The sequence below is a fragment of the Sinocyclocheilus grahami genome, unplaced genomic scaffold (genome assembly GCF_001515645.1).
Source record: "Sinocyclocheilus grahami isolate Dianchi unplaced genomic scaffold, SAMN03320097.WGS_v1.1 scaffold1648.1, whole genome shotgun sequence".
NCBI lineage: Eukaryota > Metazoa > Chordata > Actinopteri > Cypriniformes > Cyprinidae > Sinocyclocheilus > Sinocyclocheilus grahami.
Window position 1 is genome coordinate 296,956 of NW_015506827.1, and position 27,964 is coordinate 324,919.

The 27,964-nt window shown below is 41.8% G+C and overlaps 1 protein-coding gene across 5 annotated transcripts; it reads right to left on the minus strand.

Moving 5' to 3' along the window:
• Nucleotides 1-496: 496 nt before the first annotated feature.
• Nucleotides 497-27,478, minus strand: LOC107571768 (serine/threonine-protein kinase TAO2-like). 5 transcript variants are annotated; one of them, XM_016258135.1, is made up of 19 exons: nucleotides 26,941-27,477; nucleotides 25,266-25,406; nucleotides 25,109-25,180; nucleotides 22,539-22,640; nucleotides 22,334-22,379; nucleotides 22,118-22,214; nucleotides 21,083-21,196; nucleotides 20,861-20,952; nucleotides 18,832-18,925; nucleotides 18,344-18,425; nucleotides 18,093-18,260; nucleotides 16,143-16,349; nucleotides 14,516-14,875; nucleotides 14,167-14,295; nucleotides 13,897-14,100; nucleotides 12,893-13,132; nucleotides 8,774-8,986; nucleotides 8,510-8,692; nucleotides 497-2,767 (listed from the first exon to the last, which is right to left on the minus strand). In XM_016258135.1, the coding sequence occupies exons 2-19, from the start codon at nucleotides 25,395-25,397 to the stop codon at nucleotides 2,108-2,110; spliced, it is 3,195 nt and encodes a 1,064-aa protein (XP_016113621.1). In that variant the 5' UTR covers nucleotides 25,398-25,406; nucleotides 26,941-27,477; the 3' UTR covers nucleotides 497-2,107. The 5 variants fall into 5 exon arrangements, with proteins under 5 accessions (XP_016113621.1, XP_016113620.1, XP_016113618.1 ...); XM_016258134.1 differs by having other exon boundaries at nucleotides 13,897-14,295; nucleotides 26,941-27,478; XM_016258132.1 differs by lacking the exons at nucleotides 497-2,767; nucleotides 8,510-8,692; nucleotides 8,774-8,986 and having other exon boundaries at nucleotides 9,642-13,132; nucleotides 26,941-27,472.
• Between the last annotated feature and the right edge of the window lie 486 nt (nucleotides 27,479-27,964).

The following is a 27,964-nucleotide window of genomic DNA, read 5'->3' on the forward strand; positions in this document are numbered from 1 at the left end:
TAAGAAAAGCATTGTATTTTGTGTTTCGGGTTGCAGCGGATAACAGATAATGTCCTGGAAATCTACTAGTGGCCTACCGTCTCCACTGTTCTAGGAATGGTTCTTACAGCGCCTAACTGATCAACAATCACACGCACAACAAGGTGCCATAAATGAACAATTATTAAACTATTATTATTATCAAACTGAACCATTGCGAATAGCAATAACTTCATTCGCGTGATGTGTGCAGTGCCAGGCATCTTTGGGTTCCTCTTTTTGGGAAATTTAGATGGAAAATGTGAGCCTTTTTATTGTTTGAGTCACTTATCAAAAGTTGCTAAAAGTAGCCAAATAAAATGTAAAAATAGCTGAATTTGTTGCTGGGTGCTTCTGGAAGAAACAGTAGCTCGGGTAGTCTGAAAACTGCTGAGCTTGCAACACTGCTCGAGACGGATGCCAGTCGCCGGACACCTGCTTCAAGAGCTTCGTAAAGACAACACGAGACCAATCCCGTTTATATCAATTTATTATCATTTAAATCGCTTGGCGTTTATTTATTTCTCCCTTCAGACCACAAGCGGTTTGATGTCAGTAAGGGTTGTGTGTGGAGAATGTCCTCTCAGCGAACACACACACAGAGCCTCAGGAGAGCCTGCTTTACCCCCGTGTGTGGAGCCGGCCCTCGCCCTTAGCTCCCAGTCCACCCAGTCCACCCAGCGGGCCTCGTCCCCAACACCAGAACACCTGCACGCACGGCTCACTCAAACCAAGCACACAGCAGTGGGTTATACAGCGAGAGAGAGGGGGATATCAGAGCCGCTGTTCCTCGGGTTCCTCTGGGATATCTCTGAATGTGTCTGAAGCTGCAGAAGCTCAACACAAACTCAGCTCGTCCATCGTTTGCTGCTCAAAACCACCCTGGATCCAGCTCTCCCCGACAGCTCAGCGCGTGTGACCCGTCCTAATCACATCACGTCTGTTTTTATATGGTCTAAAGTCTGAGTTAAAGGATGCTCATCCCAGCGAATAAACCGTCAAGTCCTGTTTTTTGGTGTGTTTGTGTACAAAAGTGGCAGCCAGAGCGCATCGCATTCAGACGATGCATACACACAATTAACCATCATTAATGCTCGCGTGTTAATAACCGTAACGGCACACCCGACTTCTTGATTTCTCTTAGAAACGTTCACATCTTTTGCAACCAGATGCTTGGAGAAATCTGAAAAACGTCTTCGTGATGACATCAAACGAACGCTGTGCACTCCAGATCCAATTCTACAATTAAATGTTATTCCGTTCACATGTTATTTTATCAAAATGTCGAGTCATAATTGCTATAGAAAACTGTGGACACGATGCTTCAACACTTTAGATACTATATATATATATATATATATACACACAATAACAGATCCGAGTGGTGGGAGACTGGCTCTATAGTCTTCGGCTGCGTCTGCAATCTCTTACTCGGAGTACTCCGTGACCGTTCAGACAAGTGTGTTGTATATCGTATGAATGTAATGAAGGTAACTTCTCACATACTGTTTCGTCTACTATGTAGAGCAATATCTGCGATTTCGGATGCAACCAATGATTTTGTAAAAGTAGCTTTAAGGCCCGTTCACAATAGGAACGATGATTATAACGATAACGTTGTTTATTATGCAGTTTCTTCATCTGCTGTGTTAAAGCAGGATGGATTCTGATTGGCTGTTTTTAATTGAATGATACGTTCCTCTGTTATTGTTAGGGTTAGGGTTAGGGTTAGGGTTCTGCATTGGACTCTTGATTTATCGTTATATTTATCGTCGTTTGCATTAACGGGCTCAAACGTGATTGGATAACATGAATACAAAAGTATTTACTACATTAATCTCATGCACTGGAGCAACTACCTCAGACGTAAACGTACTCAAAGTCTGACCGACATAAACAGTCTGTGTTCGTACTGTCGCGTAAACGCGTGCGAATTCTCCCCGGCGCGCAGCATCCCTTTAAGACGTCTTCAAGGCAGCGGTGATGTTCCAAGCCAGTTTCACACTTCTTTGTTTGTTTTTACCAAAAAAACGACGACGAGCAAGGAAAAAGCAAAGCGACAGACGAGTACGATGTGCTCTCTCGCTCCTTACGAGTAGGAGAGGTGCGATCCGTTGGAGATGTGCGCGGTGACCGAGGTGCTCCGGCTGAGCACTTCATCCGCGCCTCCTCCTGCTCCTCCGGACGCGGTTCTGCGCAGCGGCTGAGGGCTGTTCCTCAGGGCCATCAGGCTGGGGCCCCGCACCACCAGCCCTGCTCCGTACACTCCCTGAGGAGCCGGCGGGCCGGAGGAGATGCAGGGAGGCGTGGGAGGGAGGAGGGCCAGGGACTGGGAGGAGGAGCGGGAGGGAAGGTGGTGGTGGTGGGAGAAGAGGTGAGGGTGCGCCGCCGCTCCTCCCCACTCCTTCTCCCGCTCGCGGTACAGCTGAGGAGTGCTCTGGTGATGGTAGTGCTGCGGCAGCTGGTGCCGGCTGTGATGGGACGAGTGGTGCAGGGGCCCCAGGCCGTGGGAGGAGGACGAGGAGTCGGCTCTGCCGGGGCCCCTGCGGGACTGCGGCGGCCCCCCGTGGCTCCAGGGGTAGCCCTGCTTGGGATGGGCTTCGGAGGGGATGCCGGTCAGGGCCAGGCTGCTGAAGCCCAGGCGGAGGCTCTCGGAGTCGAAGGCCTCGATCTCGGATGCCTGGCGCTCCAGGAGGGACCGGATGCGCTCCGAGCGCTCGTTCTGCAGGGCCAGCATCTCCTCCTCGATCTGGAGAAACAGAGCCACGGAAACTGCTTCTGATCGCCGCAACTAATCGTGCAGAGTCGGGATAAATTAAAGGGTTAGTTCACCCAACAATGAAAATTAGTCCATGTTTTACTCACCCCCGAGGCTTCTTTCAGACGAATTCAACCGAAGTTATATTAAAATTGTCCTGGCTCTTTCAAGCTTTATAATGCAGAGATGGAAAAAGGTGAGAAGATTGCGCGGATCGAGGGCATGCTCCACGCAGAATTTATTTTAAAGACATTTTCTTTACATGCTCATTTGTAGTTACTTTAAGGTATTTTTTAAATATTTGTTATTACCTTATGTCTAAAACTGTAATTTTTCACACAAAAAAAAAAGAAAAAAAGATTTGCATCTTGTTGCAACATTTTACAAAAATCAAGATATATTTGGTCAAAATCCCATGTTATAAAAGATGAAGTGCTATGCAGGCTATTTAACACAATATTGGCTGATTAGACGGCAATGCTGACCTAAAATGCAAAATGTTTGCCCTCTCGCTTCACCGTTCCCACATCTCAGACCTCAAATACATGAAATATTACCCTTTTTAGACATAGATTTTGAATTAAAGAGTAAAGAAAATACTATACAAAACTTATTGTAACAACCAGTTCTTTATTTATCCTTGTAAGACCCCATCCCCTCATAAAAACACTTTCTCATTGGATCTAAGCAATTCTCATAGGTGACCTATTCTGATCTCAAAAAGGTGAGTTGTCTCTGAAAGGTGAGGAGTATATTATGCATGGGTGGGTGTTTCTGTTCAACAGTCCGAAAGTAGTCAAATAAAGCGTGCACATCCATAATAAAACGTCTCACACGGCTCCGGGGGGAATAAAGGCCTCCTGTAGCGAATCAGTGAATTTTTATAAGAAAAAACATTTAAAACGATATAAACACCTTTTTCTCACTTCTGCTAGCTGTCGTAGGCGGAAGCTGTTCCGGCGGATGATGTAAGACGTAAGCGTAGCATAAGATCCGGTGCGTCGTGATGAACGTGGAAGAGCAGAGGAGAGAGAACAAAACAAAACAACGGTCATGAATTAGAAGCACAAAACGAGGATTTGTAAAGAAGAATGTCGGTGGATTTGGATATAAGCCAAGAGGAGACTGATTTTCCTTTGCTAACGTAAGGAAACTTTGCTTCCTTTGCTCCTGTAAACAAACGTTGGTTTTGGCGAGCCTCACACGCGCCGCGCTGGCATCATCCTCCGGATCAGCAGTGTCTCCTGAACGCATGTACGACAGTTAGCAGAGGTTACACAAAACTGTTTATGTCGTTTTAAATATGGATATTTTGTTTACAAAAACGCATCGATTCGCCACAGTAGGCCTTTATTAACCCCAGAGCCGTGTGAGGCGCGTTTTAATATGGATGGATGCGCTTTATTTGACTACTTTTGGACTGTTGAACAAAAACACCCATTCACTGCCATTATAAAGCTTGAAAGAGCCAGGACAATTTTCAATATAACTCTGATTGGATTCGTCTGAAGGAAGACAGTCATATACACCTAGGATTGCTTGAGGGCGAGTAAAACATGGACTAATTTTATTTTTGGGTGAACTATCCCTTTAAAATGAATTATCTTCTAAATGCACAGTAGGGCTGCACGATTAATCGAAGCTCGTCAGTAAAGCCGGTTCTATAATCAGTAGTAAATCTCAATCACGTGCTTTCAAATGGAGCAGCATTTACTACACAGAGCCATAGTTCACGAACAAGCTGCGCAAAAAAATAAATAAATAATATAATCGCGCGATAATGCCAGCTGTTTGCGTAGCTTGTCAGTGAATTACGGCTCTGTGTAGTAAATGCTGCTCCATCTGAAAGCATGTGAAAGTACCACAAGTTAAATCTTCTGTTTATTCAGTGACCGCTATAGGGTTCTCCTTCTGAGAGGCGTATTTGGAGTTTCTCTGTCCTTCAGATGGAGATGTATTGCTGATCACAGAACCCTGCTTCACTGACCAGACGCGCATGAAATGCACTGCTTTTGCCTAATCGCGATTGTGATTGATTTAGATTTACCGTGCAGCCCTGATGCACAGATCTTGCTGTGAACGATCACGAAGCAATTAAAATTGCTTTGAGCTTGTACTGTTTAATTAAAGGAATAGTTCACCCAAAAATGTCTATCATTAATTACTCACCCTCATGTCGTTCCAAACCTGTAAGACCCTCGTTCATCTTCAGAACACAAATTAAGATATTTTAATTAAGATACGTAAGCAGCAGAACCATGCGTCGTGATGGTGGTGCACCGCTGCAGACGGGGAGGCGAGGAGGAGAAGAATTGTTGAATAAAGTTGTTCTTTTTGTTTTCTTTGTGCACAAAAAAGTATTCTCGTAGCTTGGTAACATTACGGTTGAGCCACTGGTGTCACACGGACTATTTTACTGATGTCCTTGCCATGTTTCTGGACCGGAGAACATTACAGTTGTGTTGCTGTCTCTGCAGGATCATCAGAAATATCTTCATTTGTGTCTGAAGATGAACGAAGGTCTTACGGGTTTGGAACGACACGAGGGCGAGTAATTAATGACAGAATTCACATTTTTGGGTGAACTATCCCTTTAAATGAAAGATCTTCAGGTGAAAATAACAGACTTTTCCAATTGTTTAGTCATCTTAAACTGCATTTCTACAGTTCGTCTGCTTGCGTTCATCGGCCTTCACTTTTGAGAGCAACGGCTGCATCTCAAAATCCAATCAACAGCTGATGCACTGAACCACGTCTCAGCCCTACACTTCAATGTTTTGATAATCCTTTACACTCTGATGTGTCACGTTATTGAAGAAAAGATTTGTCTCTACTTCTGTATCATCAGCTTTAAATTCAAGTTCATTTAAAAAGTTGTGCAAGTTTTTACTGTCACAAATTAATCGCTTGCATAATATCATTGGCAAAAACACAAACCAGACTATGTTAAATATCGTTTAAACATGGGCAATGGGATTAAAAACATACCAACAAATGACCAAATATAATGGAAATGCACCAATATTAAAACTCTAGCCGATACCAATTAGCCAATAATTGTTTTAGGCAAAAAACTGAAGCTTATAGATGACATTTACCAGTGTTAAAGTTTTTTTTTGTGTGTGTGTGTGTAAAAATTGGAGAAATATGCATAAGCAAAATGTTTCATTAGAAAAAACTTGCTACAAGTGAATATAGACATCACTTTATAACTATACAGTATAAAACAATGGCTATTTATTTTCAGATTATATTTACGTGTTACATTATTTGTTTTTTAAAAATTTATTTTAAGCAACGTTTACATCACGGTGAAGATCATTTAAATGCAACAACTAGGGAAATATGCCTGAACAATTAAATATCCAATATCAACCAATATGGATTAATTCCAGTTTTTCTCAATCGATTTGACACTTTTCTCCAATGCAGTGTACTTGTTCTCAAAACAATTAGCACAGCCATCCAAACACAAAATTATCTTAACCAAAGTTCAACATTACTGCAAAATGAAGCACTGCAATTTTTTCTAGTAATGCATTTATTAAAGGGGTGGTTGATTGCGGTTTCACTTTTTTAACGTTAGTTAGTGTGTAATGTTGCTGTTTGAGCACAAACAATATCTGCAAAGTTACGAAGCTGAAAGTTCAATGCAAACGCAGATATCGTCTTTTAAATTTCTGGCAGTTTAATGCGTACAAAAACGGCTGGTAGGGACTACAACGAGTTACTTCCCGGGTTCGTGACATCACAAACCCTCATAAACCCCGCCCTCGGGAAAAGACAGCAAAGGGGGCGGGGCCATGCAGCGCTGCTTTAGAGAAGAGGAAGAGAAAACTAGAGGTGCACGTAACAATCTGTTCATATATGAATCATGATTCTGTCTTCTAACGATTCTAATGGATTCAAAATCAATGTTCTAAAGCAGTGGTTCTTAATACTTACTTAAAAAAAACAGTCAACCACTCCTTTAAAATAAGTAAATATTAACATCAAACCTATAGGTGTGTTCTCTATTGATTATAAAACACATTCAGCTGTAGATGCACAAATATGCTAATGAAAATACATGTTTATTGCAATTCTTCAACAGGGAGTTTTGTTTTATAAATATTGTGTATATCTAAACGAAAAAAAAATTTTTATCCAACACCTGCTTTAATCTTAATATCTGTTTGTGCCACCTTTAGCAGCAAGAACTGCAAACCAGCTTTTCTGATGACTACAGATCAGTCTTTTACAGCACAGTGGTGGATATATGTTTGCTGTATACATGAATTATCCTGAACTACTGATCTTGCCTTTCATTTACATCTGGAAGAGAATTTCAATGCATTTTATCTACACTGCATCATAGAAGAATGTAAACATGTAAGAAGGTTAAATCCATGCTTGAACAGCTCCTGTCTAAACATCTCTACAGGCCTGTTTCTTTACGGACCACCGCGTCAACAATGCTTCGGTTACATTAAAAATAATCTTGATTGTCCACCTGAATGATCTCAAACTTCAATTCTGAAAAATGTTTGGACAATTACAGTAAATAACAGAAGTTGTCCCAGGAGGACTACAAATCTGTGCCATCAACAATCAGAGTACAACAAGTGTTTAACTCTTTTATTATTACTCGAGCAATTGTGATCAATGTGTAAACGATTGAGAAAAACTGTAATAAAATCTCTAATATCATCTGGGGTAGGAGACCTGACATGGTATATACAGCGGGTTAAATAAGTATTGAACACGTCACCATTTTTCTCTATATTTCTGAAGGTGCTTTTGACTTGAAATTTTCATCAGATGTCAGTAACAATCAAAGTAATCTATATATACAAATAAAACAAAACCAATAATTTCAGAAATTAAGTTCTGTGTAATAAAGTGGAATGACCCAGGGAAAAAGTGTTGAACACATGAAGAAAGAGATGTGCAAAAAGGCATGGAAAGCCAAGACACCAGCTGAAATCTATCAGTGATTAGAAAGTCAGTGGAAATTAATATTAGCTGGTTCAGTCCCAACACCTACAGTACCAGGATGATGAAGATGAAACAAGGCTGGGCAATGATCCCAAACACAGCCAAGGAAACTCTGAACTGGTTTCAGAGAAAGAAAGTAAAGCTGCTAGAATAGTCAGCCAATCACTTGACTTGAACCCAATAGAAAATAAGAACTAAAGGTCAGAGTTCACAAAAGAGGCCCACAGCACCTTCACGATTTGAAGACTGTTTGTGTGGAAGAATGGACCAAAATCACACCTGAGCAATGCATGCCACTAGTTCCTCAGACAGCTGTCATTACCAACAACAGGCTTTTGTACGAAGTATTAAATACATTTCAGTACTTCAATGCTTTTTTTCCGTGTCATTCCATTTGTTTGTATGGATTACTTGGGTTGTTACCGACATCTGGTGAAAATTTCAAGTCAACAGCACCTTTAGAAACATTCACTGAGGAAAATGTTGACATGTTCAATACTTACTTTACCCGCTGTATATACACCATGCAACCCAAAAATTGCATTTTGTGCACAACGTAGAGTTGCGACTCTAAAGCAGCGGTCCCCAACCCTGGTCCAGGAGGCACCCCAACACTGCACATTTTGCACATCTCCTTTCTCCGACACACCAATTCCAGATGTTGGAGTCTCTACTAATGAGCTGAATCAGGTGTGTTTGATTAAGGAGACATGCAAATCGTGCAGTGCTGGGGTGCCTCTGAAGCACTATAGTTACCCTTTGCTCCAGCAGGGCTCTGCGGATGGACACGCTCTGCTCCAGCTCCTTCACCTCCCTCTCGTGCTGTGCGTCCGTGTGCATCTTGATCTTGCTCTGGTAAGCGTTGAGCAGCTCTAGCTCCTGCTGCAGCTGCATCCTCAGCGCCTGATACTCGGCCTCCTGCGTCTCGTCCAGCCGCAGCTGCACACAAACACACAGAACAACAGAGGTCAGAGAAGCCGACCGAATCGGCCAGAGCGGGACGGACCGTGTCTTACTCACAGCCTGTGTGGACAGCATGTCGTTGATGGAGTGGTCGTACTGCTCGGCCAGAATGGCCAGCTTGCGGGTCTGCTCGTCTTTGAGACGCTTCAGCACGGCCTTGTGGTCCGACTTGGGTGTGTTCTCCAGCAGGTGGTTCCTCAGCGCTTTATACTGACGCGTCTGGATCTTACACGTGTCCTGGAACTGACGCTTAATCTGCAGCTCTTTGGACTACAGGAACAGGGAAGAGCGTGGTGACGAGATTTGACACCAGACGGGAGGAAAGAGCGGAGGGAAGACAGAACTGTGCTCGCACTGCTTAGAAAACACTTCAGAATTACATTTTAACGTAGCATGTGAAAATGTTAGAAGAATTCAAACTTAGTCATTTTTACCTGATATTTTAGACTTGCAGCAACTGAATTCCTCTTAGATCTAACATGTGACCCTGGAGCACAAAACCAGTCATAAGGGTCAATTTTGTGAAATAAATCATCTTTCCATTGATGTGTGGTTTGTTAGGATCGGACAATATTTGAAAATCTGGAATCTGAGGGTGCAAAAAATTCTAAATATTGAGAAAATCATCTTTAAAGTTGTTCAAATGAAGTTCTGATGGAACATGATCTTTACTTAATATCCTAATGATTTTTGGCATAAAAGAGAAATGTATAATTGTGACCCATACAATGTATTGTTGGCTATTGCTACAAATATACCTGTGCTACTTATGACTGCTTTTGTGGTAATCATAAGAATTCATAATAAACATGCTTGAAGTGAAAAAAATAAAGAAATTAAAGCAGCAGCAGGACCATATGAATGAAAAAAACAAAACTGAGATGAAGAATTCTAACAAAATATGAAATGAACCAAAGGACAATGATCATAATAAAGAAAATTTATTTCAGAAACATATAACAGAAATCTTTGTTTGAACTTTAAGTAAACATCCATTCATGCACAAACACAAACCGAGGATGAAACGCACACAACGGCCCTGAAACAGACGGCGCAATGCAACATAAAATTACACAAACATTCCTCAAATAATAATCAAGACAAAATTTGTGATTTGGCTAAAAAAACAAAACAAAGGGAGCACAGAATATGTAAACATGAAGTAACAAGACAAAAAATGAAATAACACAAAGACAAACTTTAAACGGTAAATTGCCAATAACTGGAACAAATATGGCTAAAACTGAAATACTTCCTTTTTGCCAAGAAATAGAATTTTCTTAAAATAGACAGCATTTCCTCATCACTCGTGTAGTAGACATATGGTCCCTTTGATAATCTTAAGATTTCTACGAAGCATTTCAAATAAAGATGATTTGTGTGCAGTGCAAGCTATTCTTTATCACTCCAACCATCACCCTCTTCACTTCTTATGTCACAACTCGGTGTAATCTTTGTGATGATCGTCATAATGGCTTCTTATTATAGCCTTTAATATGCAGTAAAAGAGCACTAATAAATATGAAATAACAGTGCCATGCAAACATTGAAAACTAGGGCTAGCTTGTGTAAATGCTTCATCTAAACAGGCTAGACCTCTCTTCATAAGGATATGATCAAAACACTCGTTTACATGGTAAATATGATCAGAACACATCTACTAACACATCTGCTCATATACTGTCGAGAAAAACTGATCCGGTTTGAGATTTCCCTCGAAATAAAACTGCACATCTCATATGCTGAATTTATAATAGATCACCCAGATTTCAGTTAAAGTTATGAGACTGACGTTAAATTTAACAACAACATTTAATAAAGTTCACTGCTAAAGTGTCAGAACTGAATGAACAGCATTCAGAATGGTTCATCCATCTGATCCTGTGGCATAGAGAACTAACAGCAAACCATTCAATAACCCTAATGTATGATATACTGTATATAACGGCTGCGGTTCATTTTGGCAAGGACGCAGATTTTGCAAGTGTTTGATTGTCATTTCTGAGGTCCTGCCTCTAAATCATCCAGCGGGAGGACTCTAAACATTTCTGAGGACAGCTTCAGCTGCTTTGAGTTGCTTTTGAAATTATATCAAACACTGATTGTGCAACATGCAGCCTAGTTTCTGTTTCTATTTCAATACAAACGTTCCTCGAAAAGTAGGAAAAAGCATCGGCGCTTCATCTAATGCACTTCTGGAAGAGTCAGCGCTTGTAGTGTTGTGTTTTTGGGAGATCTAGAGTGTAAAGCGCTGTATTATAATCCACTTTCAGTCAATTAATTTCACTGAAAGGTCATTTTCACACCATTTTGGTTTCGCAATATAAATTTCATTGTTGAAATTAAGACCCCCTTCAAAATGAAATAACAAAAACTATATCAAGATTGCACAGGCATGGCTTCAACAATCACCATAACACATTTAGCTCATGCTATTTGAGAATAAAATAACTAAACTAAAAAAAAAAACTAAACCGAAACTTTTACAAAAAGCACAATAATCGACTGAAGCTTTGCATTCATGGCGACAGTGAATGAGGGAGCTGGAATAAAACAGTGCATTAATCTTAAAGCAACAGTTCACCTAAAAAAGGAAATTCTGTCATCATTTACTCAAGCGAATGCCGTTCCAAACCCGTAAGACTTTGGTTCATCTTCAAATCACACATACCTCCTTCCCTCCGTCTCAATCTATCTCCAAGGCACCATCTTTCCTTTCAAGCTCCTCGCTGACGGGGTTCTCCTCAACACACTCTCCCACCTGCCTTCCTCCCTGTACCTCCTCTCGCGCTCCTCCCTCCTCCTCCTCCTCTGCTCCCTCATGGCTCGGGGCAGGAGGATCGGGAGCTTGCTGGCTCTCTCTCTCTGCAGGATCCCGCAGGCCTGCAGGCGTCTCAGCTGATTCTGAGGCAGCTCCTTCAGCAAACGCTTGGCTAAACGCAGCACCACGGAGTTAGCGAGGTCCGTCAGAGTGCCGAGAGGCCGGCGGACGAACCGTCGGCCCAAAAGCATGCACCGCGCAAACAAGACGGAGCATCTGCTTTTGGCCCGATACTCCGCTCCAAGGCTTCTCAAAGGCACTGGGATTCTGGACTGGCGCCCGGCCCAGTTGCGTCCGGCTTTGGGGAACATGTCGTAGAGGCTTCGCTCGGTCAGGCCACCGAGGAGCGACTGGCACACGGCGAACACTGGCTTCGGCAGACGGAACAGAACTCGCATCCAGAGGCGGCTGAGTTTGCGTGGGATGTTCTGGAGGAAAACCCTGGCCGGACGCAGCACCAGAACCACCACCAGATAGAGGGTGAGGAAGAGCGACGGCGAGCTAAGAAAAGACGCCGAAACCAAGGCCACTGGGACATAATAGAGCCCCAAGCTCAAAGACAAACCCAGACTGAAGAGTCCGGAGCCCCAGTAGGCCAGCGAGAGGTACGTGGAAAACGCGAGCGAGCAGCAGGAGCGCAGGATCAGGTAAGAAAAGACGAGCGCCAGGAAGGCCAGCTCGCCCGAGAGAAGCACAGAAGCCAGCGAAGGCAGCGGAGGCGAGCGGCGCAGGGAAAGCAGGAAGACGGAGAGGAAGAGGAGGGTGAGGAGGGATGGACGCATGGCGGCGGAGAGCGAGAGCACGAGGCAGATCGCATGAGAGAAGAGCGAGGGAAGCGACGGCTGCGAGGAAGAGGAGGCAGGCGTGTAGACCGGCGGAGGCTCCAGCTCTTCTAGTGTATCCGGGAAGTAGAACTCCGAGAGCTCGTCTGCGTTACGCTCCAGGGAGCGGAGCTCAAAGGAAGGGGCGGGCATCAGCTCTGACGGACATCCGTCGGCCACGCCTCGGTCCTCTTCCTCACACTCTGATTCGCTGCCGTCATCCCAAGGATGGCCTTCTACTCGTCTGGGATCAAGGTTGTCCTCAGCCTGCTGCGGTTCATCTAACTGCTCGTTTGCACTTTCACCTGCTCTGTCTACTGTTTTGCACTGGTCAGTAAAAGTCTCTTGGGTGTCATTTCCTTCTATTTCTACAGCCGTCTCCTCAAGCTGCATCTCATCCCCGTCTATCATTTCTCCATCTCTACTCAGCTGTTCCTCTTGCACCACCTCTTCGGTTTCAAGCCCCTCCCCCTCTCTCATTGGCCCCACCCCCTCTCTGATAGGGCCCTCCCCAGTACTCTGGCAGTCACTCACTCTCAGGCTCTTGGGCTGCTGGCGGACTTCAACGGCGTGTGTTTGCCGCAGCTCTTGCTCGCGCCGCTTGTTGTACTCCATCTGGTTGGTGAGCTCGGTCTGGTGCTGCGTCCGGATCAGATCGGCCCGCGTGTGCTGCACCAGACCCAGCTGCCTGAACTCCAGCTCCTGAGTCGACTCGTGATGCCGCAGCAGCATGGCACACTCCAGGTCCTTCAGAGTCTGTTTCTTGTTCAGGTCCTGTGGCGAGACAAACAGAGATGTGTGGTTAGAAACGCGTCGGGCAGCTGTGGCCAGGCATAAACGAGCATGTTCCGAGCATTAATTCCCTAGACTTTGGCAGCCTGGCAATAATTAACCAAAAATAATTAACACTTCTCACATTAACATTAAAGATCTCTAATATTACTTTTGTTTGATTTGTCAACTGAACAAACATCTAAACTGTGATACGGCATTGTGTGCACATCATGTCTCAAAGTGCTGTGATTGATTAGAGGATAGAGTCTAACACACGGCATGTTTTACAGCGAAGCATGGTAGTGTGTTCATTTACGAGCGACAGGCTCATGAGCTGGCGTTCTCAGCATCTTATGGCGGCTCACTTCGTAGTAAATGCAGCAAACTCCATCTCTGCATGTGCTGAGAGTTTCAGGTGTGTTTGAGAACCCCAGTTACTCTTTTTCACATTCGCATAATTTCCAACAATACACAAAAACGTAAATTTAGTTTTGCAGTTTTCCGCCAAAATAAAAGCTGGATGGTTTGCTCCTGCAAGTGAAGAAATGAAGACGTGGGTTTTGTTAAAATTACTACTGTAAAGTTTAGTAGTGAAGGATCTAAGGATCATCAAATGCAATGTTTCCCACATGCAGTGACTGAATACGTGAGAGGCAGATTCACCAGTTTGTTCTCGCTCGTCCTCTGCAAACAGACTGTTGTATGAAACATGCGCTGTAATCAAGCTAATGATCTGGGCAGGTGACTGGCTCTTGGCTCTGTACCTCTCGGAGCAGGTCTTGCTCCAGGTTGTGGCGAGTGAGCAGCATCTTCCTCTTGTACTGGCGGCCCTGCAGCTCGTAGTACTGCCTCTGTCTGCGCAGTAAACCTGCCTCCTCCTCCGCCTGCAGCTGCTGCAGACACTCCTTCTGCTGCACCAGCCACTCCTGCTTCTCCCGCTTTGGTGTGGACTGGTTCTCGCTGAGCTCCTGCACACAGGAGAAACCTTCATCAGCACATCCGAGCGAAGCGCAGGCGATCACTCTCCGCCGTACCTCTTTGAGCTGCTCCTTGCGCTGCCTGTACTGGCGCTTCTGAGACTCCAGCAGGCTGCTGAGCTCCTTCTTCTGCTGGCCCAAGATGTGCTGCTGGAACTTCTTCTCTTCTGTGAGAGTGCCCTTAGACTGAGACAAGAGAGGAGTGAAGAACAGAACTTCATTTCTGCTCATGCCATTGGCAGCTCCATCTCTGCTTTTCTGTTCCCATCTCATTCGCTTTTTTCTTTTTCTATCTATCTATCTGTCTCTCCGTCTATCTATTTATCCATCTGTCACTCCATCTATCTATCCATTCATCCATCCATCCATCAATAATCCATTCATCCATCCATGGTCTCTCAGTCACCTCTTTCTCCAGGATGGCCTGGTGCTTCTTGCTGAGCTTGTCTGCTTCACTGCTGAAGTTGTTTGTCTGCGTCTCCAGCTCTTTGTCGAGCCTCAGCTGATGTTCGTCTATCTCAGCCTTCAGCTTGTTCTCCAGAGCCATCAGCTGCTTCTGGTGCTGCCTCCTCATGCGTTTGTATCTGGACATCTGCTCTCTCAGCGCCGAGCCCTGCTCATGCTCCTGGATCTGACGGGTCACCAGCGAGGCCGTGCGGATGGTGGCGAAGTGGTCCCGTCCCCTGCGCCGGCGGCCCCCGGAGGGGCCCTGCTGCTGGGAGTCCACCTCCGGCTGGTACGGGTCATCATAGAGGTTATCATGGTTCTGTGGGGGACAAATGTGCATTTAGGCTTACAATAATGAAGAATTTTTCATGTTTTTTGATGATGCCTCTTATGCTCATCAAGGCCGCATTTATTTCAAAAACACAAAAACAGTAATATTGTGCAATATTATTACAGTTTAAAACAAGTTTTCTGTTAAAATGTAATGTATTTCTGTGATGCGCAGCTGTATTTTCAGCATCATTACTCCAGTCTTCAGTGTCACATGATCTTCAGAAATCAGTATAATATGCTGATCTGCTGCTTAAGATATTAGATGTTGAAAACTGTTGTGCTGCCCAATATTTTTGTGGAAACCGTGATACACTACCATATAAAAGTTTGGGAAAATTAAGACGACGTTAAAAGTAACAGTAAAGACATTAATAACGGGGGGGGGAAAAATGTATTTCAAGCAAATGCTGTTCTTTTGAACTTTATCAACTTAAAGAATCATCATGGTTTCTTGAAAAATATTAGTCATTGTTTCAACATTTATATAAAACCTTTATTAACTCTTTCCCCGCCATTGACAATTTTCCGCTTTCCACATTTGGACTGTAATACGGTAGAAGCTCCTACACATCTACTGAAAGAGTACCGAGCGTCCGGATCAAAGCAGCAGCATTAACAAGTGATCGTATATGTAAACAAATCCATCTGTAAAATAACTCCATCAACACACTTTAATCATTATATAAATCAAAACTGCCCAGTGTTACTGAATGAGATGTTGATGCAGGAGGTGTAGGAGTGTGTTGATGGAAGCGACCGACTCTATCTGTGTGTGCATCATTGCTCTGAATCTGATCCGGACAGGGTCTCTGACAAAACCATGGTTTTCTCTGCTTTTTGTTCTGAATGTTGCTTTTTAATGAAACTTACCCACATTCAAAGTGTTGATAAAATAGATTGCATGAAGCTAGAATTTTTATTTTTTGTTGCTGTTTAAAAGCCGCGGCTGAATGTTGTTTTGGCATATTGCATGTTCAGATATTCATAAAACAAAACATTCTCAGTGCCATTACTCTTTCAAAAAACACTGGTGGGGAAAAAGTTAATAACTGAGCATATTATACTGATTTCTGAAGGACCACGTGACACTGAAGACTGGAGTAATGATGCTGAACATGTTTTGTATTTTTGAGCCTTGGTGAGCATAAAAGACTATGTTCAACAACATTAAAAAAAAAATCTTAATTATTTCCACGTTTGTTTTGACGGCACTGAAGTGTTGTTCCAGCACACGGGCTCAGACGAAGCCGTACCAGCGGTCTGTGCAGCACCGAGCTGTTGGAGGTCACCGTATGCTCGCCCTCCTGCATCATGGCCATCTCTCCGCTGTCATCCGAGCCGTCCGCCAGGCTGTTCACTGAAGAGCTCTGGGAGCTGGCGCTGATGGACATAGACGGCAGCGAATGGGAGCTCTCCATGCTGTTCACCGTGCCCATCCGCAGCATGTACTGCTCCACATCCTAAACACACCAGAGTGCATTAAACACAAGTGAGACAGAACCCCCCCGCTCCTGTGATCAGCTGGGAATGTCATCTGCAACAGAACATGACATCTGCTTTATAGACGTGACCAAGACTGATCCGATGTAGATCTGAGAACTCACATGACTGACATGATGCTATTCATCAACAGTAAAAATCTGCATCATAAACAGAATGTCCATCATTACACTGGATCCGTGCAGTCGGTCTTAAAGTGACAGCAGCCTAATAAACCTGCTGCAGTTGCTAATACTAGCCAAACAACAAAAGACAGAGAAAATCACTCAATGCTTTTGACTGAATAACATTACTTGCTTTAATAAAATTCTGTGTATATTTAATTAAAACAGTAAACACTAGGTAGTATTTCAGTATTATTTATTTTTGAGTAGCCCTGTTAAATAGACCTACTTTTTCACATTTGCAACATCTGTGGATAGATGATTGCCGAATTTCACCGATTTGCGTTGAGAAGCATTTGTAGACCTACTGTCACAGAAACATAAGGCTTTCCCTGCAGTTTTCCTCCAAAATACAGGCTTGATGGTTTAATTCTTGCAAGTAAAGAAACTAAGACAAGTTTTATAATTTTACTACTGTAGTAATTTTAATACTTATTAATTATTATTTTACAAAGAAGTTATTACAATAGTAATATATATATATATATATATATATATATATATATTTTTCCGTCTAAGAGATAATATTAAAAATCAATTTGGTCACTGATAAGGTCGTGATAAGTGCATCAAATTAAACTTTACTGGAAAAAAACTACGGCACTGTTTATTTAATTGATATTTTACATAATTTTTGTTCTGTTGTTTGTTATTTGCATCTTTAGTCTCACGTTTAATAACAAATATAAAATAATAAACAGGTTATAGTTGTCACAGCTAGAAAAAATAAAAATCTGAAAGAAAAAGTTTAGGCGTGTGCATTATTAATTACTAAAGAATTAGAGAAGATGCATTGTGGTGCATCAAATTGTACTCAAATTGTCAAGATTCCCAACTCTAGTGTGTTCATAACACATTTATGACAGATTACAGTGTAAAACACGGATAGTAAGCAAGCAGAACAGTTTTATCCATCGATCGTCAGGATTGTGGTCTCATAACAAAGGATCAAGTGTAAAGATTGAAAAATATGGAAAAAAAGGGGGGGGGGAAAGTAAAGCCATTTCAGACACAGAGCTAGCATGAAAAAACACTGCAAAGGGTTGTGGCTAGAAGGGATACAGCTAAAATCAATAAATTAAATTTTCTACCAATTAGATTGTGTTTTATTATTGTCTACTTCTTCCTCTTACAATAACGCTATACTGATGTGCACATGCCCAGTAGTTTTAGCTGAACCCCTTCTAGCCTTAACCACTACAAAGACAAAGCTCTTCACAATAGCGGGCCCTGAAAGCAAATAAGGTCATTCTTGAGTTAATTTTGACTTTAAGGCGAGCAATGCATCAATTTGCCATGATGTCACAAACAAATCACTCAAGGTCAAAACAGTGCAAAAGAACAAAGACTCAAGCGCCAAACATCTGAAACATGAGCTGACGAATGTCTGAAAAGAAACCCAACCCTAAATCATGTTTTGATATCTGATATCTGATATTCCCAAATATAGCTGTTCTACTGCCGTGTCGTGTGACCCGGAAAATCAACTTTCCTTGTTTTGATTTGACAACAAGGCAATCTGAAAGGTCATGATCCCACCTCTTCCTCCTCGGGCCCCTCGGTGGCGGGGCCATTGGCCGTCTCCTGGAAGAGGATCTTCTTCATCTTCCGGTACTGCAGGTTATCGAGCTCCCTCACGGCGTCTTTAGTGCGTGCGATCAGATCCATCACTGCCGTCACCGGACGCTCGCGGCACAGGAAGTGATGCTGGAGAAACAAAGCCCAGAGCATCATCTCAAACCCAGTGTCTGGAACGCATCATGCTTAGAAAGTTTTTAAAAGACGTTTACTTTAAGCAGCACATCAGAGGTAGGTCTGTCCTGGGCGATCTTCTGCAGACAGGAGTCTACGAAGTTACGGAAATAATCCGACCTGAGAGATTAGGAAACAAAATATGCAAATCAAAAGGCAGCGTCTAGCTGTAATGAATTATAAACAAATCTATAAAATTATTACATATATTGTTATTATGAAGCACAATCCCTCATACCATGATATAATATCTTGGTTGTATCACCACCCCTAATTTTTAGTAATAAACATAAATATTACTTAATCTACTTACTTAGTAATATTTACCAAATTGAGACATATTTGAAGGCTACATACATACACAACACTATATTATACACAAATGACAAATGCTTCTTATAAGTATTTTCAACAGCATATAGTAAATGGTTTTAGGCTTTGAAGTAGAATTTTCTGCAATCAGAATGTTTTTCAGAGGAATATGAATGCAGCGCTGCTTTGGAAACAGTGTGGATGAAGCCTCTACCAGTGATTGGACTGCAGGACCGGGCTCTCGTTCTGGGCGATGTGGTATAAGGCACTCATAGCATTCATATTAAACAAGGGAGGCTTTCTCTCCGCTACAACAGAGGAAAAGGAAACAAGCAAGCGGTTAGCTGCAAGGCTTCCATTGTAAGCATAAGACTGTAAACAGTAATTTAATATTATTGTCTATGGTGATCAACAGCAAGCCATTAATGAATGAATGAATGCATGCATTTATATAGCGCTGCACAGAATCTGAAAAAAGGTACATTTCACACCAGAGATGCACCGTGTTCTCGTTCAACAGGCTCTGGACTAGGGTTGGGTGCGTTCGCATTTTAATGTGATTTAAAACGTTAAAACAGAGAACAGCGTACTCCCGGTTTGTTTGTTCTCAAATCGTTCTGTGCATTTCACTGCAGAAAAGGTTGTTTCTAGCCGGAACTGGCTTCGATCATATTTATCGACCACCGTGTAGAAAACCACGTCAGTATTTCATCATAAACACAGTCGTGTTTGTCTTACGTGAATGTAAATAGATGAGAAAGAAAACACATGTACAGTATCTTTAGATCTGCGTGCCTTCGGTGTTAAAGAGACAGCAGCCTAATAAACACGCTGCATGTCATTAATGTTAATCAAAGAACAAAAGAGAATCATTCACTGATCTTGACTGAATATCTCTGATAACTTTAATTAATAATCTATATTTTATTTACAAAAAAAAAACTATGAAATGTAGCATTTGGACCAATATATAAATGGACTCTCGTTCACAGACAAACCTTTCCTTAACTTTCCTATCACATATCCTCAGGTCATTGTGTATATTATTACTGTTCTTGTATATTGTCTTTTGTATTGTATACTGTTTTATGCATGCTTATGATAGATCACTAGTTAATGTAAACTCACCTATACCATGTTTGGTCTCTATGAGTTTGTCTTCGGATGATCTAATTGAGAGTTTATATTATTGGTTTATACCTATGCAACATATTAGTGTTCTAAGAATCTTTACTGTCTTTGCATCAACATCCAATCCAGTTACATATGCAAATGACCATGTTTGGAGACAGAGTCTCTTTGAACCTCGAGAGGTGTGACCTCTACTTCAGTGACCCGCCGGGCTTTTCTGATCCAGCTGCATGCTTGAATGCATTAATACTGTAGGAAAGATATTCTGTGGCCACGAAAATATCCTTTCTTAGAGCTGATATGAGCTTACACTGAATGTTCGCTGGACGAACAGATTAGTTGATGGCAATTTAATTCTGCTACAGTTACTACTGGCAGCTGATATAAATCATTGTAATTAATCATAATTAATTGTAATTATTTATATACATTTCCCTTTTGAGCTGACTTGCTACAGCAATGTTTTTAAACTTTTAAAGACACAATATGTAAGATTTTTTTATTAAAATATCCAAAAACTACTAGAACAGTGTTATATATTTTGCTGACTTGTGTACTTACAATATCCCAAATGTTTATAAGAATGTTTAAATCCAGAGAAATAAGCAATTTTAACTAGTGACACGGAGCGTGTCCATAGTGTCATCGTGTCGCCTGCGCTCAGTCACAGTGTCATCTAACTAAGCCTTTGTTTCTTTGTTTATTTTGAATACGCGCCCTCCAGTGGCGAAAATTACATACTGTGCCTTAGTTACAGATTCTGTACCTGAAATTTGGTTCAGTTGTATTAATTTATGCTATTGCTAAGTGAGTTGTTTGTTCCTATTTTATTACTGACTGTTTACTTGTCTTTAACACTTCAATATTTGAAATTGATATTAGTCTAGTTGTTTTTGCTGTGGCATTTTTGTTCCTCTTCTGTAGGCTGCCGATTCTTGTATGATTCAGCTGCAACAGAATGCTTTGCAAAATGACACAGAATAAATGTTTGACATCTAAATGTCTGACTTCTTTTTTTTTTTTTCTTTTTTTTTATGTTGGAATCGAAACTAGGAATCTAAGAATCGGACTTGATCATTCAAACCCTACTCTGGACAGCAGAGCCAACTCACCAAGCTCTATGCAGGTGATGCCGAGTGACCACACATCAACCTTCCCGTCATACTGGCCTTCATCCATGGCGAGGATGACCTCTGGAGCCATCCTGCAAACACAGCACAACTCACTCATACCTGCCCATTAGATACATCTAATGCCCGAGTAAACCACTTAATTAAATTAAGAGTGTATTTCTGCCAAATGTGCTGTTGTAAGGAATGGGAAGTGTTTTGTACCAGTAAGGTGTGCCCACAAAGGAGTTGGCAGGAGCAACGATGGAGGCGGAGCCGAAGTCTCCCAGTTTGACTTGGCCAGGCTCTGTCAGTAAGATGTTCCCTGCTTTCACATCTCTATAGAGGAAGAAACATATCTAGTGTATTGTTGTAACTGAAGGCGACAGCAGAGACATTTTGAGCTAGTACCTTGACTGTTTTAGGCCTGTCTTTGACAGCTGACTCCCCAATATTTTCATATTAATATTCTGTGCACTGGTTAGTTCACAGCAATTTTTTCGTTAAGGGACAACATTTGCCACCTAAAACTATTTTCGAGGGGCATTCGTGCCCTTCTGAGCAATGTTTTAGAACCTTATTAGATTTATGAATCATCTTTTATTTCAAATTAATAAATTAACAATGAATTACAATCACAAGTTACCAGTCATATGAAATAAGCACCAACAAAATTAATTTTTACACTGCAGAAGTGGCACAGAAGCTGCATTTAAAGAAGCATTTAGATGTATTGCAACACTGCAATTGAAACTGTATAAATAATGCTACAAGACACAATATTTTGAATGTTGATTCATATGAATTAAATATGAAACTAAACCACTCATGGGTGCCTTCACCAGTGAGTCATTGAATAATTAACTCAACCAATTCTTCAAGAAGCAAGTGACTGTCTTTATAACTAACTCATTGAATCACCGATTCATTCATTAAGACAGATTCATTCAGTAACAAAACACATCTGTGTTTTATTCAGCTCTGTTGCGACTTTGTCTGGAACCGTTTAGTTTGCCAATGTGAGTAAAAATAGACAATAGTGTGTCTAAAATGTAAATCGCACTGTTAACGTCTTGTTTTTAAGATATCACATTTAGAATCCTGCTGATATTCGGGAAAAAAGCATGCTTGTATGATACATCGCTTGCGCCATCATGTCAGCTTCCACATTGCTGAAGCCACAGTTAAAATATTACTGAACACAATATGTATTTCACACACCATGCTTTTGTTAAAACCAAGAATCGAGCGGCTCTGTACCTGTGAATCATGTTGTGCGAGTGGAGGTATACCAAGCCCTGCAATGCACCATGGGTAATTGCTGCAATCTCCACTTCCTGTAATGGTTTCTTGTGCACTAAGGGGAAAGAGGAAGAAAACAACAGGATCCTGTTTTTTGTTTCTGCATCATTTTACACTTCTGCATCCGACGAACGGCTCTGAGCATCTTCGTGCTTCCAGAAACAATTCACTCACCTTCCAGCAGATCCGAGGCTGAGCCCAAACAGTACTCCATCACCAGCTGCAGGAAAGCAGACACAGAAAAGAGGAAGGTGGAGAGAAAGAAAAGGTATAAGTGCTGTTAGCAAGTGACAGGTGGTGCGTTTGGAGCTGCTACTGTAGTAAATGGAAACAGTGTTAGCAGCTCAGTGCATTCTCTCCCACACGCAGAAGCACTCACCCATGCTGTGTGTTCTCGCAGGTAGCAGCCTCTGTACTCCACAGTGTTGGGGTGCCGCAGCTTTTGAAGGAACTTCACCTCTTTCACGATATCCTGCCATTTCTGCAGCAGGAACGAGAGAACAATGGAACAATCACGGGACTACTGAGCGCATTGACAGTAGACTTCCTTGTACTAATTGCTCTTGCCTATGTTGCCTTCTCCTGTTGCCATCTCTCTCTCCTTTCCCTCATATTTTTACTTTGTCTAGATAATTTACTTATATTTTGTATTTTAGTAGCGGTTTTTATTGTGCATTTATGTTTCTGTATTTTACTTTTTACTTCCTTTTTTTCCATATGATGTGTATGTGTGTAATGATGCTCTTTCTTTGTTTTTACAGTGACCTTTTAACATTCTGCCAAGGGTCTACAGATGAAAAATAGCATTTTTGGCTAATTCTGACACATTTACAGTTATGTTTATGTTTATCAATGTGCATTGCCCCTGTAAACAAATAAACTTAAACTTAGCCAGAGAGACACTGCATGATTTGAATACAATGCTGGGGAAAACAACAGAACTTGGTAAGATGCCGGTAAACACAAGAAACGGTATTCTATCAGCGCATATGAACTGAGCTGCTTTCCTGTCTCAAGCCTACACAGGCAGCATCCCAACTATAACCTTACAAGAAAAACGGCTCGAGATGACTCAACTCAGTGCACTTTTTCCATTGGTCTTGGTTCTGGAAGTGTTTTTCCATAGAAGTCTTTGTTTAAGAGTTACAAGCCGTGATCAAAAAGCATGAGAGTGACAACATTACAAACTTTGATTTGAAGCAAAAAATGATTCTAAAATTGGACAAAAGTACAAGACTGAGCATTTCACCCAGCATTGAAGAACTACAATCCCATTAATGGCCTCATCAAATTAAACATGACAGAGAAATATAAACCTATTCATTTTATGTTGGTTGTGTGTATATTTACTAGCGGTGTAACAGTACACGCATTCATACCGAAAATTGTCGGTACGTGTCTTTCTGCTCGGTACGCATGTGTACAGAACAAATCAATCAATTTTTTCAGAAAACTCAGACAGTAACCGGCATTTTGGTGCTCTTTAATGTGACGAGACAGATTGCTGTATAAATGCCTCAGTTCTGACAGAGCGCGATCATCCCTTCATCTTTACTACTAGTTATAACACAAAATATACACGAATGAACATCTCATGTGATCGCGCTATCAGTGTTTCAATTACAGAACGACATGTCATTAAAGCAGCATTTCATTTCCCTCAGGCAAGTCATCAGTGTCCACAGCTCATTATTTGCTAGAGAAATTAAGTCTAGAGAAGAGCATTTTGAGAAATATTAGACTATATACTTCATATTTTACTTTACCTGTTAGTGGTGTCTTTAATATTTAATGAACATTTAAAGAAGTCTTTTATGAAGCAAGTTATTACAGCAAGTGTGTAAATTATTATATTTCAACAACAAACAGAAATTGTATAATTTAGAAAATCTGCATTATGTGCAATTTACATGTTTGCATACAAATTTTAATTTGAGTGTTGATTATTATGATTAAAACTAAATAGCAATTGAATTTAGGTTTGGGTTCTGTTGTTAACTGCAACCTACAGTAATGCAAAAGGGCTCCACATGGTTTAGAGCAGAAGCTAAGGTCGATTTTTATCCCTAAGAACATTTTAATTGTAATAGAATTTATTTAAAGAAAATACAATTTGTTTAGTAAACCATTGTTTAAGTTAAAACACACACACACATATACATATATATATTAGAGTGTAGGAAGACTGACTCATTGGCAGTGATTTGTGTGAGCTGGCGGAGCTACAGAGCTCTTCTGCTGTGATTTGCTTGTTTAGATTCTCTGATTGGTGGAGATTTCTCAGCAGAATCATGGCTAACAGTATTTCACCAGGAATTCCATTGTTAACCATGATTAAGTTAGCACTTAAAAATAAGTTCTGTATGGAGAAAATAAATGGGATTTTTACCTCAGGAACTCGACTGACGCAGCTCGATGTTAGCATGTAGCCAAGTTAACAATGCAACACTTTATTTTATAAATATTTAGTATATCTATTACCACCAGACTGAACTATTTTGCTGATATTTCTTGTTTTTGGACAAATTATGTAGCCCTACAAACAAGCACAACAAACCAGTTGTTCTTTTTGACTTAATTGCATTAAAAAATTTAACCAGAAAAACTGCAATTGCATTTTTCCCCAAATCACGCAGCGCTACTTTCCAGTGTGCTTGTGTTTCCTCAAACAGGGTATACTTTGAAATGCGTTTGCACTCAACCTGAAAGCAGTATAATATTCTGCCAACATTTTCAAACATCCTTGGTGTCAGAAGTCTGCCTATGATACCTAAAAAAATGCTTTCCAGGTAGGCAGCTCAACAGGTTTTGGAACGGAGCCATCATCTTGCTCTTACATAAAGCCACCTGCATGATGTTCAAGTTTTCTTGCAGACCGATTCTAGCAGAGTCACACTGCTTTGTTTGACTAAAGATGTAGGAGCACTGTGTTGGTGTGTTTGTGTTCACCTCATTAGACTGCTTGCCACTGTAGGACATCTTCTTGATGGCCACCACCTCATTGGTGCGGATGTCATGGGCCTGTAAGAAGCGTGCAAACACACGTGAGGCACAGACTCTGCTCACTGAGATGTGCTGCACTTCTGAATGTCTAAAGGCCACTCACAAAGTAGACGGCTCCGAAGCTGCCATGGCCGATCTCCCGCAGGTCTGTGAAGAGTTTCTCAGGATCCTCCTTGTAAAAAAGTTCTGCCACCTCTGGGTCCTTGAGACTCCCAGCCCGCGCAATCGACGGCATGGCCAGCGCCTTCACACACACACACGCGCGCGCACACACACACACACACAACAGGGAGTTTGCACATTAACATCTGAGGAAACAGGAATGGAGTGAACACAGCTATAAATGTCACCCTGGACCACAAACCCAGTCATAAGGGTCAATTTTTTTTTTTAATTGAGATTTATACATCATCTGAAAGCTGAATAAATAAGCTTTCCATTGCTGTATGGTTTGTTAGGAGAGGACAATATTGGCTGAGATACAACTATTTGGAAATTTGGAAACAAAACATTTGAGAAATATAAACTTCAGTTGGTCACAGAGTTTATTTTTGTCCAAAAGCCAATGCAAAATCCTATTGGTTTATTGTCAAGGGAATCAGGGTGATGCGAGCTTCTAGTTTGGCCTACAGAAACACAACTGTTGCCAGTCTACAGTTTGCAGATAACATGTAGATGAGCCAGAAGACTGCTGGGAGAACGGTTTGTGGACCGATGAGACCAAAACAGAACGGTTAGTTTTAAAAGAGAAGTGTTATAATTGGCCTGTAGTAAAAGGAACCTCATCAATCTCTTCCCCAGGACAGATCTGACTGAACTGAAGCTACACTGAACATGAGAACTGCAGGACAATGACCACATGATGATGAAGAAGCAGAAGAAAGAGACTGTGATGAACAACTGTGATTAGGCCTTTCAAAAAACAGAGCTGAAGCCATGCTGATGTGCAGGACTGGGTTCAGAACAAAGATGCAGTTCAAGTTCAAATATACAACATTTTTAAGCATTTAATTGGGTGTTATGCATCTAGTTAAACAGCTCAGAAGGTGGTCTGGTCTCAGCGAAGGTCAGATTTATGCAGAAAGCGCCACTAAATGCTGCAGACGTGCATTATATAAGAACAACAATCAGAGCGACGATCTGAACCAGACACAGTTGAAATGATTGTCTGAGAATAATTGTGCTTGAGCCGCTGGACCAGACACCTGACTCAGAGTCAGATCACGCCTTCCCATGATGCTCGGAGTCATAATCATGTTAAGATCACGCTAAACACACGCTAAACACAGACTCACCTGGATAGAGCAACAGCAGATGAAGTCTGAGAACACACAGCGTGTCGGAGTAAGAGGAACTATGGCTTTCACATGCACAACTGTGTGTCTGATATTCGATAAGGCCTCTAAATGATCAAAACTTTGCTGAAAACCGCATTGTGCAGAATCTACCACATGCCTTCTGTCTGAGAGTCAGTCCACGCGGTTTAATTCATTCATTACACGTCTATCGCACTCAGCGCTGTACACTGTCAGCATCAGCTGAGGCTAGCGCACACACCAGCTCGACTGTAAACACGGCAGGTCTCGGTTCAGGCGGCTTTCTGCTGCAAATCATTCGATATATTAAGTAAATGTAATAAATGTCATTGTTATTAGCAAGATAAATATGTACTGGACAGAAGGTTTACTTGATTATCCATAAATAATGTTTTTTTTTTAAATCACATTCAATTAGGACCATCGGGCTTTTGAGGAGTGGTCAGAGGAGCTCGGTCTTACCGTGGTGTGCGGGATCCACTGCGGCTAGCTCGAGACAGCTAGCCTAGCACCGGCCTGCTGAGGAGAATCCCGTCAATCCTTCCCGCCTCACTTCACAAACACGAGCGACTCACCGCGAGCCATAGACTTCTAACGCCACGATCACTGCCGTGTGTGTGTGTGTGTGTGTGTGTGTGTGTGTGTGTGTGATACCGCCGTGATCCGTTAACGGACTCGATCAGCTGTCAGCGAGCTCTTTAAACCACAGTCCGGTTTTCCGCTTCCGCCGCGAGTGTGGGCTTCGTGTCTGCTCATGCCGTCGGTGTCAGGCGTGCAGCTCATCCCTGTCTTTCTTTTCCTCTCATTCGCTGTGTGCTCAGCACTCCATGATGGCGGAGCGGGGCGGGAGCCGACCGGAAGCCGGAAGCGCAAACCTAGTGTTTCTAATCTTCTGTAAATGCGTTTCATTTCAGCGAGTGGTGGACATTTTGATTCTTTCAAGAGATTCGTTCATTTTCAGTTCGTTCACCAAAATGATTCGCTCAGTGACCATTTCTTCGTGTGACACAAACACGCCAGCAGGCGGCGATATGCGTTATGTCTTCAAGAGATAGTTCCGCCAAAACTATTCATTCTGTCATTAATTACTCACCCTCATATTATACAAACCTGCAATAATTAAATTATTAACCAGTGTCAAGTCACCTTTATTTATACAATACAGATTGTGTCAGAGCAGCTTTACAGCATTAAACACTCAAGCACTGTCTTTGCTGCTGACCTCCGATGATCCAGTTCAATCTAATAAGCAAAAATGTCACATTTGTGTTTAATTTTAGTTATTGCTGAATAGTGTTCTTCTTCTGCGTCGTATTCTTCATGTGATTAGTTTGAGCGGCGCCCTCTACTGTACAGACCAGAATTCACATTTCCTTCAGCCTGAGACTCTTTCATTCCACTTTTGGTGTGAAAGCGTATTTACATTTGTAAAAGAATAACTTTTTTCATATTAAAAACAAACAAGCAAGCCCTGTCCAGATTTAAA